This window comes from Mastigoproctus giganteus, chromosome 4 (assembly GCF_048544385.1).
Source record: "Mastigoproctus giganteus isolate SK-2022 chromosome 4, ASM4854438v1, whole genome shotgun sequence".
NCBI classification, from domain to species: Eukaryota; Metazoa; Arthropoda; class Arachnida; order Uropygi; family Thelyphonidae; genus Mastigoproctus; species Mastigoproctus giganteus.
The window spans coordinates 231,592,220-231,612,542 of NC_143578.1; the positions used below are offsets into that span (position 1 = coordinate 231,592,220).

The 20,323-nt window shown below is 36.3% G+C and overlaps 1 protein-coding gene across 2 annotated transcripts in view; it reads right to left on the minus strand.

Annotated features, from left to right (window-relative positions):
* LOC150087479 (F-box only protein 32) overlaps positions 1-20,323 on the minus strand; it is a 178,005-nt gene that overhangs the window by 9,036 nt on the left and 148,646 nt on the right. Inside the window, exons 5-7 of one of the 2 annotated variants that reach the window (XM_090372096.1) lie at positions 17,132-17,225; positions 9,005-9,180; positions 2,077-2,348 (exon numbers count right to left, since the gene is read on the minus strand). In XM_090372096.1, coding sequence (XP_090228222.1) covers positions 2,077-2,348; positions 9,005-9,180; positions 17,132-17,225 — 542 coding nt within the window. The remainder of the gene's footprint in view (positions 1-2,076; positions 2,349-9,004; positions 9,181-17,131; positions 17,226-20,323) is intronic. The other variant, XM_090372097.1, reaches the window with a different exon arrangement.

The following is a 20,323-nucleotide window of genomic DNA, read 5'->3' on the forward strand; positions in this document are numbered from 1 at the left end:
ATGTAATTAGAGCTTGTGGAAATGACCAGAACATTGGAATTAAATTTAGATGAAAATGACTTTATTGAATTGTTGCAAAGTCATGGAAAGGAATTAAGCAATGAAGATTTAATGGAGCCTGATAACCATAAAAATGAAGAAGAGGTTTTAGAGGACATACAAGAAGTTGAATCATCAAAACGATTTGATACTAAGGAAATGGCAAAATGCTTTAAAATGATCAACGAAGGACTAGCTGCTTAAAAGCTCAGGATCCAGACACCGAACAGTTTGAAAGCGATTGGAGCGGTGCACATTACAAACTGATATACAACGACGAGAAAAAAAAAAAAAAAAAGAGCCACAGTGCAGACATCATTGAACAAGTACTTCAAGACACCATCAAAATCTCCAGAGTCTGAGAACATGTTAAATGATTAGTATAGAATGGGTATTTTAAGTTAAATTAGATATGTTTTTATATTTATGTACTAGTATGTACTGGATAAGATATTGAATAAAGTTTTAATTCTAAAAGGTTTTCATAAATAGAAGTTGATTTGTTTGAATTATCCTTTCAAATGAATATACAATTAAAAATATATCATATTTAGGCATTATGAGATGCGCCTTACCTTACGCGGTTTTTCAACTTGTGCCAAAATCACTGGAACCAATTAATCGCGTAAATCGAGGACTTACTATACTTGGATTTCAGGAAAGCTTTTGATACTGTTGCTGATGGTAGACTGTTGTACAAATTGGAGTGGTATGGCATTAAAGGCAAGTTGCTGCAATGGATAAAAGGATGGTTGAGTGGGAGATGACACAGAGTGGTAATAAATGGACATTGCTCTGCTCTATACGGACTAATGTTATTAGTGGAGTTCCCCAGGACTTGGTGCTGGGAATTGTTGTTTTGTGTATTTATGAATGATATCGAAGAAGATGTAGCCAGCTTAATGTCCAGGTTTGCAGATGATAAAGGTTGGCAGGGTTGTTAATGACAGTAAAGACAGTATGCTACTGCAACAGGATCTAGAACAGTTAGGCAGATGGGCTGAGAAGTGACAACTGAAGTTTAACATTGACAAATGCAAAGTAACGCATACGGGTAGCAGTAACCCAAGAGAAACGTACCAATTGTGTGGTAATTCACTCAGGGAGGTGGAGAATGAAAAAGGACTTTGGGGGTAATTGTGCAGTCAGATATAAAAGTTCTCTGAGCAGTGCAGATGGGCTGCCAGAGCAGGTCATGGAGTTTTGTCAATGATATATAGGAATTTTGCTAGCAGAGATAAGGAGGTGATTATACCTTTGTATATGGCAATGGTCAGGCCACACCATGAGTGCTGCATACAGGTCTGGAGGCCTCATTTTAAGAAGGATGTAAAGTTGCTAGAACGAGTACAGAGAAGGGCAACAAGATCGGTGAGAGGAACAAAGGGGTGCTCTTACCAAGAGAGGCTTAAGTTCTGCAAGCTGCAGCATCTGGAGACTAGGCACCTGCAAGGTGATTTGATTGAGGTGTATAAGGCCTTGAATGGTTTGAGCAGGTTCAATGCTGATGGGATACTTCCGCTTGCTCAGATTTAGAACATGAGGGGGCATAGCTTCAAATTGAGGAAAGACAGTTGTAGAATAGATGCACGGAAGTTTGCCTTTACTTTTAGCCAGTAGGTAGTTCATTGCTGGAACAGACTTCCATCTGTTGTTGTGGAAGTTGACATCTTAAATAAGCTAGACAAACATTTGGAGTGACCGGATGGGTGAAATAGGAAGGTTTTTTTTTTTTTTTTTTTTTGTCAGCACAGCTACCAACTATACAATGGATCTAAAAAACATTTGCTGTATAAGCTTGCTTTCTTGCATCATATGCCTCAACTAATGCTAAGTCAAATAATACTTGTGTCAGTCAAATCAAGGTATAAAAAGAAAAGTTTGTATTAATCAAGAAAGGGAGGAGTACTACAAAGTATTTCTGGAACAAGTATTGTCAGCACAGCTACCAACTATACAATGGATCTAAAAAACATTTAGAACACGAAATACTTAATTTTATAATTAATTTATGACAAAAAAAAAAGTGGAACATACTTGCGTAGCTGGTGAAAAACTTGCTGCCAATCAACTTTGTTGTTTCTAATCAATTTGAATTTGTAAGTTTCTAATGCATTGCGTAACTGTTGCCGTGTAAAGTGAAATTTGCAAAGCTGTCGCCAGATATGCTGCTCATCTATAAGTGACTGCATGACATCATATGCTTGACCAGAATTTACTAAGTCACGGTAGTCACTCAATCGAAGGAGTATTTCCCGTATCAGCTCTGTAGGTAGATCAGTGAGTCGCCTCGTACCATCATCATCAGGCTACACATGAATTTTTGAAATAAAATAAATATAAAAATATTAAATTCATTTGTTAAAAAAAAAAAAAAGCATTTTTGCAAATATAATAAAAGTCAGAAAGATTGTTTGACTGAGAAATAATACTTTGTGGACATCATAACATGTTATCATGCCAGTAACATTCATTATCAGATATTAAAAAAAATAACATTAAGAATTAGTTACTGGGATAAATTCCAGTTTATCTCAGTAACTTTACATTGGGCATATATGATATTTATATATTTTTTTTAGTATAGTTTTTTTTTTTGAAGCTAGTTCCTTGACTTTTGATCAAAAGTCAAGGAACTAGTTTCAAAAAAAGCTTAGTGTTGAATAGGTGTGCTTGACATTTTAAAATGACTGATTTTACTGAGCAGCATATTTGAATAAAAATTTTTTTTTCAAAAAGAAGTGCAAGAGAAACCTATGAAATGTTAAGAACAGCTTTCAGAGATGTTATGTGTGTTGTTCGAAAAATTTTCAGTGGTTCACAAATTTTAAAGAGGGTTGCCATGAGTCAAAGATAATCCTTACTCTGGCTTCCCTTCTACTTCAAAAAACCAATGATTCAGTCACTTGTGTTTGATGCTTAATTATCCTCAAAGTTGCTAGTCAAGCTGATGGGATATGGCAAACAATTTTAACATAAGGTTTGGAAATGTGACTTGTCTCAGCCAAATTGTCTAAGGCTGAACTAGACAAACAATTGGAGTGACCGGATGGGTGAAACGAGGTGTTTTTTTTTTTTTTTTTTTTTTTTGCTGATGCTGTATAAGCTTGCTTTCTTGCATCATGTGCCTCAACTAATGCTGATGCTAAATTTCTGTCCCACACCCTCACTGATGAAAAAAAAAAAAGTGAAGAGTTCTTGAACATCAGGATCTTTGTCAATGTGCTGCTATTGATTACATTTTGTTTCTTGCATCTGTTGACAAATTAAGGTTATATGGCTATGACCCAGAAACAAATGCTCAATCCTCCCAATAAAAGAACCAATCTTTACCGGGGCCCAATAAAAGCATGGAAACCTTAATCAAATGTAAAATTTGTGTTAATCATATTTTTTTGAATCACAGGGCATTGTTTAGTATGAATTTGTCACACATGGCCAAATAGCCAATCAGAAATACTAGAAAAAAAAAAAAAGTTATGGAAATTGCAGCACTGTTGTTCGAAGAAAAAGACTGGAAAAGTGAGTTGGAGGGAATTGTTTGTTTGTTATTTGGTTTTTAGGAGCATTAGCAACTAAGACCATATTGCTCCGGGAATATGCGGTAGTCATCCCCTGACCTTTCCGCATCCTCCGTATTTGGTGGTGACGGGCTTGAACCCCAGTCTAATCAAGAAGCGTGTGCTATGCACTGCTGCTCCTTCCCACCTGGCTACAGAGGCACCTTAGAGGGAATTGGTACTTGCATCATGCAATTGTCATTTTTTTCCCTTCAAGAATTTTTTTTTTATGAATGAAATCTGTCACTTTGATTCCCCATCCACCATTCTCATTGGATTTAGCATCTTGCAATTTTTTTGTTTCCCAAGCTTACAGCTTGCCTTGGAAGGTCACAGATTTACAACAACTTAGGAAATTATTCTGAATATGACACAGGAACTATCAGCAATTCCAAAAGAATTGCCTATGAGCAATACTTCAAAATTGCAGAGATGTTGGAATTGGAGTATATGGTGTCAAGGAGATTACTTTGAAAGGGATCCTCCAAACAGCCAGTAAGCCTCATCATTTTCCAAATATTAATTCAGTTCTTAAACCTTTGATCCCACCTTGCACAGGTGGTGAACAGAGTAAGGGTAACACCAACTAAAAGTCAGTCAGTACAGTGTTGGGCTAGGATGGCACAACCAGCAAGGCTCTCAATCTTTGCTATAGGGATTTAATAGTGCTCATCCACAAAGAAAGCACAATTCATCCAGGTTGGATGGTAGCAGAAACCTGTCTTCCTCTTGACCTTCAATCACTGCTTAATAATATGTGTCCTATAGGATTCAACACTGAAAACATTGCTTTAAAGATCACCAAGCTGAAGTTACTCATATCTTAGCTTTTTTTTAAATTAAAATTCCAAACATGCAAGGTATTAAAAACCTATATTATTTAGTACTGTACATGAGTTTAACAAGATGGGGGAATATGCTGGATTTTCTCTGGAGATTAAACACCACTTCATGCCTCCAATAAGCAAAGTGGCTGTATTGTACTTGTTGATGAGAGTCATCTACCACCTAGTATTAGTACCATGCATGGTTTGGTTTGGTTTTTTTTTTTTTTTTTTTTTTTTTAGGAGCATTAGTAACTAAGGCCATATTGCTCTAGGATATGTGGTGGTCATTCCCTGACCTTTCCGCATCCTCCGTATTTGGTGTTGACGGGCTCGAACCCCGGTCTAATCAAGAAGCGTGTGCTACGCACTGCTGCCCTTCCCACCTGGCTACGGAGATGGAGTGGGGGGAATTACCAGAAACTTGGGTTGCAGATTACTTAGGATGAGAGGACCCAGGCTATTGCCAAGTAAAAAAAAAAGCTGCCTGAACCCTTCACTGTTGGTTACAGTTCTGTGAAAGAAATGTGGACAAAACCATTCTTTCAGCTATTACAACACACATTCATCTACAAGGGGACGGGGTTTCAAAAATTTTGTATTCAACCAGAATCAGTTGTGATAAAAGGTTGAAACAACATTTATTACTTTTTCAACATAGTCACCCGACAAAATGACATTTTTTCCACTTCTCAATATACTTCTGCAGGCCAGTTTTGTAGAAGTCCTCTGGCTGTCCTTCAAACCATGATTTGGCAGCGAAATCACCTCATCATGCAGCAAGGTGTTTTCAATGAAGAAAGGACTTCGGGACAGGAAAGAGAAAGAAATCAGAGGGTACAAGGTCAGGGGAATAAACAGGATGTAGCAATATTTCAAACCTACATTCATGGGGAAACCTCACTGCTGTTGTTTGTTATTTGGTTTTTAGGAGCATTAGCAACTAAGGCCATATTGCTCCGGGATATGTGGTGGTCATTCCCAGACCTTTCTGCATCCTCCGTATTTGGTGGTGACAGGCTTGAACCCCAGTCTAATCAAGAAGCGTGTGCTACGCACTGTTGCTCCTTCCCACCTGGCTATGGAGACGCCTTCACTGCAGCATGCAAGGAATGCTGAGGGGCATTATCATGGAGCAGGGCACACATCTTTTGACAGCTTCCCCATATTTTTTCTTTTATAGCAGCAAGTAGCTTTATGAGGAGGTTGGAATAATACTTCACTATCACAGTACTGCCCTTTTGAAGGTAATTTGTTAGTATTACCTTATACCATGCTGATTACAAAAAACTGACAGTACCAAATTACTAGCACTTGGTTGCACCTTTCTATTTTGGGGGATGGTCATTCTGCATGTCATTCTCATAGTGATGGACCCAAGTTTCATCCATGATGACTAGCCATGGGAAAAAAAGAAGAAGAGAGAGAGAGAGAGAGAAAAAAAAAAAAAAAAAAAAAAACTTTGCTTTTCTTGGTATATCAAGAACATTTCAGGTGTACACTGTGTCCTTTCCTTCTAGAAGGAATCAGAAGTCTAGGAACACAGCTAGCAGACACTTTACTCATAAGCAATTGTTGATGGATGATGTTCTCCCAAGATGATACACTAATTTGGTGTTCTGCAGCTAGTTCTTTGACACTAATATGGCAATCTTCCAGGATTAATGCCTCACTTTTTGCAATACTCTTCTGTTATAGCAGTTGCTGGGCATCCTGGGATTTCTTCATCATACACATTCTTCCACATTTCAATTGTTTACCCCAATATGCAACAACACATTTAGGCCAATTGTTGTTTTCTGTATTTATCAATGATATTGATGAAGGTATATCAGGAGTGATGGAGTGATGTTCAAGTTTGCAGATGATACAAAGGTTGGCAGGGTTGTTAATGACAATAATGACAGTAGGCTACTGGCAACAGGATCTAGAAAAGTTGGGCATATAGGCTGAAAGGTGGCAACTGAAGTTTAACATTAACAATTGCAAAGTACTGTATATGGGTAGCAGTAACCCCAGATTACCATACCAACTGTGCTATACTACACTCAGGATAGTGGAAAATGGAAAGACCTGGGGATAATTGTGTAGTGAGATATGAAGTCTGATTCATGGGGTCATTGACAAGACCCTATGAGTCTTGTCAATGATATACAGGAATTTTGCTAGCAGGAGTAAGGAGGTGATTATCCCCTTGTATAAGGCAATGGTCAGGCCACACCTTGAGTACTGCATACAGGTCTAGAGGCCTCATTTTAGGAAGGATGTAGAGCTACTGGAATGAGTACAGAGAAAGGCAACAAGATTGGTGAGGGAATGTAGGGTTGCTCTTACCAAGAATGACTTAAGTTCTGCAAATTGCAATGTATGGAGACTAGGCACCTGCGAGGGTGATCTGATTGAGGTGTATAAGCCCTTGAACAGTTTGAGCATGCTCAATGCTGATGGGATTCTTCCTCAGATTACACAACTGAGGGGACAAAAATTTAATATTAGGAAAGGCAATTGTAGAATAGATGTGTGGAAATTTACCTTTAGCCAGCAGGTGGTTGATTGTTGGAACAAACTTCAATCATTTATCGCGGAAGTTAACTTAAATAAATTCAAGAAAGAACTGAACAAACTTTTGGAGTAAATAGATGGGTGAAATGAGATGTGTTTTTTTTTCCCGATGGTGTACAAGCTTGCTTTCTAGCATCATATGCCTCTACTAATGCTAACACCGTAACCTGGACAGTCTTCTCCATAAACATTGACAATTTTTGTGGATTGTTTTGGGTGTTTTCCCTTGAAGAAAGAGGAATGAACCAAATCACTGATCTGTATTCCCCTTTATCTATTGTGACACTTCATTCAGCAATGCAAAGGGAGGGGAAAAAAATGAACTATCAGATCAAAACCAAAATTTGTGGGGTTACTGTAGTGCAGCAGTTCCCTATCTTTTGTCACTCAAGTCACACCTGAAGTTAAAAGATGCATATTCATGCCACACCTAAATAGTATTTGCCACTGAACTCTATGGTGTTTTTCCTAATCTTGCAGCACTCTTGAAAAAGAGTCGTGGCACATCAGTGTGCTAGGGCACACAGGTTGGGAACCACAGCTGTAGAGATTTCAAGGTATCGAACAAAAAAAAAAAAAAAAAAAATTATTTCTATCACAACTACTTCTGGGGAATACAAATCATTTTTGAATTGTCCTCGTAAAAATGCATGGAGGATAATTAGTCTGACTAGGCATCATATCATAACCTGCCAGTGTTAAGTGATCTATATCCTATATTCCTGAACCCATGGAGCATCCAGACAAATATTGAAGAGAGTTACTAGTGGTTTCTGTACAGCAGTGCTTGTATGGTATCCAGCTTTGTACAGTTCTCTTCTGCCCATTTTCATGCAGACAAATATCGGTATTTATCGGTATCAGTACTCTCAGTGAATTCTGCATACACTTGGTAGACTAAGTGTATGCAGAATTCAGCTGTTGTTATAGTTTAATGATCTTACTACCTTTCTGAATGTTCTGCCATAATATCGGTATTTATCGGTATCAGTACTCTCAGTGAATTCTGCATACACTTGGTAGACTAAGTGTATGCAGAATTCAGCTGTTGTTATAGTTTAATGATCTTACTACCTTTCTGAATGTTCTGCCATCTTTGTCATAAATATTTCTGCTGACATTACTCCAATGATTAAGCCCCACTTAAAGTCACTGAGTCATACTCAGGCAGCCATGTTCATCCATAATGTCTGACTCATGGTAAAACTTCCTTTTATATCCATAAACAGAGGACTGCTGGACAATGATTTTCATGTGTAACCAGCCAGATAAAAGCTGGCTCCTACTTTGCATATCTGTAGCAGTGTCAAGAACCAACACAAACACTGGGACAAACAGCCTTGCTCCTCCCCACTCCAATTCCTTTTTTTCCTTCAGATCCGGGCCTTCTCATAGTGTCTTACAGTATCCCTGGCTACACTAAGGATCACTAGAAGTTTAGCAGTGTGTTAAAATTTGAGAGGCACAGCTTTTGCTCTCTTCCATTGAATTCACCAGAATTTTTCTGGTGACTTCAAAAAGAGTGCTGTAGAGGAATTCTGTGCCCTCTTTCATATGAACTATGATGTAACTTGTTAATTGTTTCCAATTAACAAGGTACATCACACTTCAATTTGTTTCCAATGTTTGAATTACTCTGTGTGTATGCATTACTTGTAATATACCCACATGCCAGTGATTGGTATTTATTTATCCATATAAATATTAGTCCTCTGACAATGTGCTATAAAAAGTATGTAAGCAACATATCCATAATGTACAATTATGAACATATGTTCTTTCTAATAAATGGACATTATTTATTTTACAATTCTGAAAACCATTAGATTATTGAAAGCCATACATAATAAAAAAATAATAAATTTAAATCAGTGTCATCTAAATCATTAACCTTCACTAAAAATTAAATTCATACATTTTTACTTAGCATGCTGTCTCTGATATGACATACAAGGAAGAGTATTTCCTATTTACTTTATTACAGATATTTTATAAAAAAAAAATTATAATTGTTATCACCTGCTTAATTTCAATGCAGCTAGCCATATGACAAATCCTTTCGATAGTCCTCAAGTGTTGTTCCCATAACAGTGTACTCCCAAGTGGCCGGCCCCAACAATAATATTTTTTCATAGTTTTCTTCAGATCATATAACAATGTGTGCAATATATGAATATTCTGCTGGTTACTTGCCACTGTAACAAGTTAAAAAAAAAAAAAAAAAAAAAAAAAAATCACCTTGAATTGCTAGTTAATTAAATGTGTAATCCGTAATAACATTTAATGCTGTTAACACTTTACTAGGAAATAGCTAATTGATATAAAGTCCATTATCATTAATTTATAGATAACTGGTTCAACTCTTTCATTAACTTTTCATGAGCGTGTACATATATATATATACACACACACACACACACACACGTTTTATTTTACGTTTGTGGCCCTAAGGAGTGCACGTTTTTCAAGATCATTTCAAATAACATTACAAATTTTCCAGAAACTGTTCCCGTGTCTTATCTGTGTGTTTCTAGATAATTGTATATAGTTTATACTGGATGGCAACACAAAAACTGATCAGCCACTGTTCTCTGATTTTGACTTATAAAAGCCAAAGTTCTGCAAAATTTGGATCCAAAAGATAGCATTACATCAAAAAAGAAGTAACAAAACTTTTTGATGACTCTTTCATGATTTCTTAACAATCATGAAAGGATTCAAAATAAAAATAAAAAATTTAAAAAAATCCCAACTTGAATTTTGATATAATTTCACTCTAACATTGGGCAACCAAACCAAAATAAGAACAAATTAATATTTAAATGCATTTATGTAGAAAATTTCCATTTTAACAAAATTTAAAAAATTCTGTAAAGAACATCCCACACAGTGCTTATAAACTCGTTCATGAAAAGGTTAGATGTAATATCAAAGATACCTTTAAAGTATAATATATAAAAAATCAGTTACTTATTTTTAAAATAAACAGAAATGGGTAGGTACATTTAAATTTAATTCTCTTGCATAGACTTCATTCAAACCATCACATTTTATTTACAGATATTTATGAAGAATGCTAAAAAATCTGAGTCTTCTTTAAGGGGGTGGAAAAATGGAAGTATCATACATAACGTGGCACATGAAATGGCTCACCAATATAAGCAATACTATGAGCACAATTCTCTGATATACAGGAATTTTGCCAACAGGAACAAGGAGGTGATTATCTTGTTGTACAAGTTGATTAGGCTACATCTTGATTACTGCATATAAGTCTGGAAGCCTCATTTTAGACAGGATGTAGATCTGTTTGAATGGGTAGAGAGAAGAGCAATGATTAGTGAGGGGTTAAAAAAAGATACTCTTACCAGGAAAGGGTTCAGTTCTATAAATTGCAGTGTCTGTGGACAAGAGACCTGTAAAGAGGTCTGATTGAGGTGTTTAAGGCTTTGAATGAATCTAGTAAACTAAATGCTGATGGTATCCTTACTCTAGCTCTGACAACACAAATGAGGAGGCATAAATTTAAACTGAGGAAGGATGGTTTCAGGATAAGTGTGCAGAAAGTTGCATTCAGCCAGCAGATAGTTGACTGTTGAAAAATCTGGTGCTGTGGAAGTGGATAGCTTGAATAAGGAAGAACTAAAGATGAATTATTAGAAGGAACAGACAGGCGATGGGAAGTGGTTTTTATTTTTTTTGTTGACACTGTAAAGACTTGCTTCCTTGCATCATTTGCCATTACTAATACCAAATAACTAGGGTATTGACTGCCAGGGGCAAAGTTAATGATGTTATCAGATAACATCTTTTAAGAGCAAAAAAGTTAGATACAAAAATAGGAGCTCTGAAGATTTATTTAACAAATATAGAGCAATATTGAGAAAAAGTTTAGTTAGGATTAAATTTGAAAAAAAAGTGTCTGCAATTCTGCCCAGAACAAAAGGAGGAATTCCAAGAGAGCCTTATCAATCAATTAGGTTATGGATACACCGTACACACTTCATGGAGTAAAGAATGGTCTGCTTGTTGACAGGATAGACTGTTTTTACAGAGACAGAATAAACTTCAATAGAAGGCATGTAGGCAGTGTTATGTGGGTTGGAGAACTACTAGTTGGGGGGAAGAGACTTACAGACATAGTTTAAGAGCAGCTGCAAGCAGTGGGGAAACTGTTTTGTGTACTGTATCTATTAAGACATACAGAAGTCTGGATAGCAAGGTATGGAGATTACAAAGCCTGCTGGGAGTCAGTGTGGGATATGACATATCACACGGAAGTGACAACCCAAAAATTGTCAAATTGAAGTTAATATAATAGGATGCACAAGCTTGAACTCCACATCCTGGACAAAACGACATATTTATAACTCCAATTTTGAGCCAGTAGAGTGCATTTGTGTTGCTTTTCTGCTAAACAGGTATTTCCACTGGTCACAGTAGAAAAGTGACACAGAGTTGTAACAGACAAGACTGTATTTGTTGCGCTGGTAAAACAACTATTTTAATTGTGACTGGGTGATATTTCCTTATTCTGTTACAAATCTAAATTAAACTGTAAAAAACTTTATAATTTCAGAACTTAAGTGATAAAGTAGCGTTTCTTCTGGCACGAGGGTGAAGATAACTGGGGGGGGGCATAGAAATACACTTTTATTTACAAATATTTTGAAGAGATATTTGTAATTAAAAGCCCCTATTAGAACCCACTGTTACCACACTCTGCCATGGGGAGGCAGGTCGGGTACCCAGTAGATTTTTGAAGTATTGAGATTGCAACTTTTCATGGATTGAATTGATTAGCAAATCTCTCATATGTACTCCCTCCTATCATATCTATGTAAAATTCCAGACAATTTCAAACTCATGGCTTTTTCTCAACATTGCTTTGTAAATGTTAAGTATGGAGCAATTTAGAGAAAGACTGCCTACTCTAAATAGCATTAGTACCAATGAGTACAACAATATCACTTTTTTGTGCCCTTAAAAGGAAACTGTTTTACAACATTAACTTTTCTCCCTTGCAGACATACTGCAAAATATATTTCCTGTTTCTCTGACAATAGAGTCACTGACAATATCAACATCCTATGTGATCAGTACCTTCCATCTTTGGAAATACTTGTGCAGTCTGATGCATGAGTGTAGATACTAGCACTGAGTTGAGCAACTAAGAATTTGCTTATCCCACATTTTCCTTTGAGGACAACAACCCTGTTCTTCAAGCTTCTGTTTGCCCATCAGAAAACAGCCATCCAAGGACTGATGTCTGATGAGTAAACAGGAGTTGAATTTCCACCTCACACTCTTTTCATTTGAAACAGTTGGGCATCCCCTTTGGCTGTATCGTATCCTACTACAGACTGATCTGCAAACATTCCGCAAGTAGGAATACTATAAAGCCCCAATTCATAGGAGAACTGCTTGTTGCTGTTCTTCCACTGAGTCAAAGTATTCCCACTACTCTGAGCTATTTGCTTTGTTACTCTAATCTGAAACATGCTTTTAGTTTAATTTTAAATTAAAAATGCCAACATTAAACTAACAGCAAATACAATAATAACACTGCACTATTCCCATGTTATGTGACAATAGGGCGTACCTACACTATAAAATTATGTTATGCAATCAAGTTATTAAGTCATTTGTGCTGCTGTAAATTTATAGATTTAATAAAAGCACTATTTATATTAATTATATTCCTATAGAATTAAAGAAAATAATATAAAATTGTGTTTATATTGTTCATATATTGATGCATGAACACAATGGTGGTGCAAAAGTCTCTCCTACTCATTTTTGAGTAATTTCCAAGGGCAAGTAAAAAATAATTTTATCTACCTTATCAAACACAAATTATAATTGCATTACTAATATTAACTAATATGTATTCCACACAGTAACTAGTGCGTGTGTCAATCACCATTTAACTTTTTTTGTTATCATCTTTCTACAGAATTCACATTATTATTTTAATTCATTTGATTCTTATTTATTATTCTAACATTTTGAATGTAAAAACATCTTTGGTGGCATGTACTAAATTTCGGACCGAAGTAAAACCAATTTGTCACGATTCTGCAACATGGAAATTATGTCATATCCGGTTTGTCGATTTGATCGGAAAACAAGAAAATGCCAATTTTGCAACAAGTTATTTCTGCGTTGCAAAATTGTGACAGAATAGTGAATTCCATGGGAATGAAAGAGGTGTCAATGAGGGAAATGTCATTTCTGGTTTATCGATTAAATTGACAAACCAGAAATCAAGATTCTGCATGGATATGATGATTTAGCGACGTGGAAATGACGTAATTTTCGGTTTGTCGATTTGAAGCACCATTCGTGAGACAAGGCATGAATGGTGCTTCTTGTAACACAAGAATAAATGTTTCCGAGTTTGAAGCTTGATGCTCCCCTCGCTAGCAGACATAGACACTAACTTGTTGATCCCTGCAATGGAGTCTTCTTTGTTCTTGCCCAAAAGGATTTTGGGAGCATTATTTAACCATAGCAAAATGTGCGCATGGACTATGATGTTGAAATTCTATGCGCTTGGAAAAGTTTACCACATAAAATTGACCAAACTGGCTAAACGTTTTAACTGCAATATGTTCATAATTACATCCACAATGTTCTTGAAATATATTGCAAAAGTTGCAGTCTTTGTTCACTAGCATCGCTTTCTGCATGAAGTCCATGTTGCTCACATCATCCTCACTAATATCGTGCCCCTTATTCTGTAATTTGTACAATAGCTGAAGCAAGTGTGGCCAGCTGATTTCATTAGCATTCAGAGTCAAGAACATTGCAGGTTCCCCAAGCTGTCTAATCATAGCGAATAGATTGCGCTTACGATGAGCCCAGTAGTTGTTGTTGTTTGGTTTTTAGGAGCATTAGCAACTAAGGCCATATTGCTCCAGGGATATGCAGTGGTCATTTCCTGACCTTTCCGCATCCTCCGTATTTGGTGGTCACGGGCTCCCCTTGCTAGCAGACATAGACACTAACTTGTTGATCACTGCAATGGAGTCTTCTTTGTTCTTGCCCAAAGGATTTTGGGAGCATTATTTAACCATAGCAGAATGTGCGCATGGTCTGATCCCTGGTCTGATCAAGAAGCATGTGCTACGCACTGCTGCTCCTGTCCACCTGGCTATGGAGGCACCAGCCCAGTAGTAGATAAGAGTTTGGAATTATCCTTAGGAAAGCCAGAATTTTTTTGATACAGCTGTTAATGTATTCTTTGGATTGAACTTGTTCGTGAATCAGTTTTGTATCTTTACCTACGTATTTGAAAGCATGTCAAAGAAAGCAAGTCAGAGTCTCTCATTCTCAATCTCATTACCTTCATTGCTACGTAAATAGTATGAACCTGAGCTGTAATGCTCAATATGTTCTACATTAATATCAATATTTGCAAAATAATAAGAGAAATTTACCTCAATATAGTACGTAGAACACTACCGTATATGGAAGTGTTCTACATACTATATTGAGGTAAACTTCTCTTATTATTTTACAAATATTGCTGGAGAGTATCATACAGAAGTGTTCTACGTACTATACTGAGGTAAACTTCTCTTATTATTTTACAAATATTGCTACATAAAGTAGGTGATCTGGAGTAACACTGTGGTCAGATCATCTGATCTCGCTCATTGCTTTATTATGAATGGAGTCACGTAAATTCTCTCCGAACGTTCTGAATTGTCCAAGATAAATGCTGGAAAGGACAGTTCCTCTGCATGCTCAAACAGTAAGCTCTGTGGTAATTAGTTTCTCCTGGGACAATTCTAGGATATTTATCGTCGCTCCACAACGTTTGCTGTTGGGCGACAAGACTTTCCTCGATTGGAACTGCTTTGCTTATGTCGTCTTTAGCCAAATTAGTTTCCATGTGACAGTCAAAGAATGACTGATCTATCGTGATTTAATACAATCAATAGAGAGATGTGTCGACCAAATATTAAAGCCATGCTGTAACAGCTCTTTCTTAATAATAACTAACTAGATCAAATAGCTGGACTAGTGTATTTTCTTGCATTTTATATGCAGAAATAAAGCACCTGAGACACACATATGGACAATACAGCATTCTGTGCCAAGTGATCAATGTGCCTATTTCAGTCAATCTCCTTTGGCAAGCGATGGATCATCGTATTTACTGAAACAGGCACATTGATCACTTGGCCCAGAATGCTGTATTGTACATATGAGTGTCTCAGGAATCTTATTTGCATGAATGGCAAGCAAGGAGAAATAAGCTTCTTTTTCACTAAATCCAACTTCGGTAAATGCGATGGAATTTCTGGGTAGACAAAGCCATTGTTCTTATGTGATCCTCTGCAGCTATTACACACAAGGATCCCATCAACATTGGGAAATGCAATGAGTATCAATGTTGCATCTTTAGCAGCTGGTTTCTGTGTAGTTTTCAAACCATAGATGACTGCAAATGTAGCATACAGAACAGAAATCAGTTTTCATATCATTTCAAACTCAAGACCAAAAATTGGAGAAACGTTACATTTTACATAATTAATAGTCACTTTGGGTACGTCATTGTTAGATGGAGCGGCATTGCTGGTTGAAGGCACTGCTAAATCTAATGCTTGATTTTCTGTTTGTCTTTTAAGCAATCTCTATAGTCTTTGTCGTTCTCACACACTCATTGCTACCTCCATTTTTATTTTGATAAGTTGATTTGCTTGATACTCACAACAATGCTCTGCATTTGACTTCAGCATCATTGAACACAAAGGCTATAGCAGTGTGGCATTCAGTCCCTTTCACTAATCAGAAAATTAGTGATGTGAAAACATCTACAGTGACATCTAGCAATAGAATGTAACGAAAATGCGGATTGCAACAATACAAATACTTGTATTGTTGCAATCATACTATTCAACTAATGGCTACAATCAAATGGGTAATCAGGCTATTAGCTTGGATTCCACTAACCTCTTCCAAACGTTGATTCGGTAGAATAAGTAGTGGGTGTGTAAATAAAACATTACATCGTTCATACTAAATATTTCAGACTGAAGTATGATGCTAATGTCACTAACATTTATTTGTTAGAGTAAGTAGCGGGAGCGAGCATAAAAAAAATGCTACATTGTTCATGACTTCGGTTTCGGCTGTTCAATTTTAAAACGGTTTTGATTTTCATCAAAGATGTTTTCACACAAAACATCTTTCGTGCGTACAAGGTACACGTTTTTTTTTTTTTTTTTTTTTTTACTTAATAACATGAGCTCATATTTAATCTATAATTTAGGTACAGTACTACACAATATAGGTTTTTAAATTGCCATTTGATACTGAGATAATCTTGGTGAAGGAAATTTTCATGGAAAACAAACTGATCTACTAAGTACAAGCCTTCGAACAATAGTTATTTATTTATTTTTTTTTTAGGAGCATTAGCAACCAAGGCCATATTGCTTTGGGGATATGCGGTGGTCATTCCGTGACCTTTCTGCATCCTCGAACAATGGAAGTGGTATAATAAAAGGGAAGCCGTGTGTAGTGTTTTGGATAGGCAACTGAAACAGAACCCAGATCTAGGGGAGGATGTTAAGAGTCTAGCTAATTTTTTTTTATTCTGGTATTATATAATCTTTTGATGTTTATAACATAATTCAATGACGTGAATATAATTTTCTCCAACATAAGCTGTTGGAGAAAACTGTTTCCTTTAAACGAACCTTCCCACTTTGTAACCACAGTGAATGCTATATTATTTATAATCAACAGTTAAGGTCAGAATTTTCTCTCATACTAACAGCCAGGCTAATGCTATATGAACAGGCTTTTCATTTTCACATGCTTATGCAATAATTTTGTGTAAGCAGGACCAAAATTAAAGACTTCAGCTTTAACAGGTGAAAAATAGAGAGCATGTACTGTATCCACTAAAACAATCACATTCAGTATTCTTATATCCATAATGATTAGTAAAACACTAAGTTACAGACTGTAGAAATCACATGAATATGTAAATATAAATACTTATAGAAAGTAAAAAGTATATTATAAATTCACATTTGAATATAAATAAGGTCACATTTCATATGCCATGAAGTTAACATTAAAATGTTTATTTACTGTTTTTGTTTCTTGTGAAAAACAGTACTATACCTTGCCAGGCAACTTCTTCTAACATTGCAAATAAAACTTTGGTTGCACAGCCACTAAGTGTGGTAAGATTCTGGGTGATCAACAGGTGTAAAAGCTGGTTAAAAAAATAAATAGATGAAATTTACAATATATTTAATAATCAAATTGCATATGAATTTGTTTTACAAACAGTTCTATAAAGAACAAGTGATACATGTAAATTATTTTTAATGAAGACTAAACAGTTTGATGCTGTTAAATGAAAACCTTCTCCAATAACACTGCTTCAAATTAATGGCTTAATTTGGACTTTCATTTTCAAACACAAGCATTTAAATATATAAGTATTTAAATGCTTGTAAATACTTATATATTTAAACACTTTGTAATAAAATAATAATCGCAACAGAGCTTAAAAAAATATGGTATTTTCCACTAAATCATATTTCAAAACTAAATATATTTATTAATAAATATCATGAATTCTTTCATTATCAGAATAAATAATTATTCTAACATGAGGAACAACAAAAAATATTTTGTGAACAGACATTCTTATATTGATATTGAAATATTCTGTTTTAATTTCAATATTAAATGCTTCAAAGAATGGAATAGCCTGAATTAGTCCTCTGTATTTATATTGTTTGTTTGTTATTTGGTTTTTAGGAGCATTCCGCTGACCTTTCCGCATCCTCTGTATTTGGTGGGCATGAGCTCGAACCCCAGTCTAATCAAGAAGCGTGTGCTATGCACTGCTGCTCCTGCCCACCTGGCTACGGAGATGCCTTCTGTATTTATATACACTAGCACATAACAGCAACAGCAGAACAAAAAACCACCCAGCTATGATTTAAATACAAAATACCTGTTGTGGAATTAATTTTTAAAAAATTACACTTTGAAACTTTGAGCTCAGTAAACTCTCACTTTAATAGACCTCAATTAAACGAACTTCAAAAACAATGGACAATATCCATTAATCCTAGGCTTTTCATCTGTATAGAACCTCCTGACATAACTGCCTTAAGTCTCATGGTATTTACCTTCAGTTAAAATATTTTAACAATAAAGCAAATTTAACTCACAACTGATTGGAAGGCTGGTCATGGTCTCATTTATAAATACAGTATCATAATTATTCATGTTATATTTATTTTTTGATCTAACTTCAGCATATCAGACACAGTACGAGAGAGAGAGAGAGAGAGAGAGAGAGAGAGAGAGATTAGCATTATTAGAGCCATATGATGCAAGAAAGCAAGCTTATGCAGCATCAGCCAAATAAAAAAAAAAAGCTCCCATTTCACCCTTCCATTCATTCCAAATACCTGTCCAGTTCAGCCTTAAATTTATTTACGCTATCAACTTCCACAACAAAAGATGGAAGTCTGTTCCACCAATCAACTACCAGCTGGTTAAAGCTGGCCAAACTTCCATCTATCCTAAAACTGTCTTTCCTCAATTTGAATTTATGGCCTCTCAGGTGATTATTCTGAGCAGGAGGAAAAATCCCATCAGCACTGAGCATGCTCAAACCATTCAAGGCTTTATACACCTCAATCAGGTCACCTCGCAAGTGACTAGTCTCCAGACACTGTAATTTGCAAAACTTAAGCCTTTCTTCATAAGAGCAATTCACTAATCTTGTTGCCCTTCTCTGTACTCATTCCAACAGCTCTACATCCTTCTTAAAATGAGGCTTCCAGACCTGTATACAGTACTCGAGGTGTGGCCTGACCATTGCCTTATACAAAGGGGATAATCACCTCCTTATCCCTGCTAGAACAATTCCTGTATATCATCGACAAGACACCATGAGCTACCCTTGCAGCTCGTCTGCACTGCTCAGAGAACTTTATATCTGCCTCCACCACAATTACCCCCAGGTCCTTTTCATTCTCTACTACTGTCGGTGTAGTACGACAGAGTTGATATATGTAGTACTTTTATATGTAGTACTTACTGCTTCATATATGTAGTACTTTACATTTGTCAATGTTAAACTTCATTTGCCACCTCTCAGCCCATCTGATCAACTTTTCTAGATCCTGTTGCAGCAGCATACTGTCTTTAGTGTCATTAACAACCTTGTCAACCTTCGTATCGTCTGCAAACTTGGACATTAACCTGATATACCATCATCAATATAATTTATAAATACAGAAAACAACAATGGACCCAACACTGAACCCTGAGGGACTCCACTAATAACATTAGTCCACAAAGAGCAGTGTCCATTGATTACCACTCTGTCTTCTCCCACTCAACCATCCCTTTACCCATAGCAGCAATTTGCCTCCTATGCCACACTGCTCCAATTTGTGCAGCAGTCTTCCATGTGCAACAGTATCAAAAGCCTTTCTAAGATCCAATTATATGATATCAAAGTTATTCCCTGCATCCAGTTCCTTTGTGACCACATCATAGTATCCAATCAGATTGGTCAGACAAGACCTCCCCTTAACAAAACCATGCTGTGTCCCAGCCATAACTGAAGTCTTGTCTAGATGATCCTGCAGTGCTTCTTTAACCAGTGCCTCCATTAATTTCCCTGGAACAGAATTAAGCTAACAAGTCTATAATTACTTGTGTCACCCTTTGATCCTCCTTTGTGAATTGGGGTCACATTTGCACATCTCCAATCCATGGGTACCTCCTCTGAGTCCAAGGAAGCTCTCATAATTAAGGCTAAGGGTTTGCTTACTTCCTTTGCTGCTTCCTTTAATATAACTAGATAGATCCCATTCACCCCAGGTGCCTTTTTTATGTTTATCTTCAACAATTTCTCTTCCACTTTCTTCTCTGTTATTATTACTTTTCCCCTAGCTCACTACCAGAGTTTAATTCACATCTGGTATTCCCCTTCCTGAATAGCTCCTCATGTGTGAATGTAGATGCAAAATACTCATTTAGTTTTTAGCCACCTCGGCAGGATCATCAAACAGTTAAACCATCAATATCCAGTGGACCAATGTGATTCATCCCTTTCCTTCTAGAATTTACATAGGTAAAGAACTCTTTGCTGTTTTTCTTTGCTTCCTTTGCCAAAGATTTCTCATAATCTGCCTTCGCCTGCCTAATCTCCTTTGTGACTTGGTTACAGACCAGCTTATAACTACAATAGGCTTCCATGTCACCCATTAATTTATATGTATCCCATGCATTTTTCTTCTTTGCCACATCTCATTATTTAATCATTTAGGCCTAAAC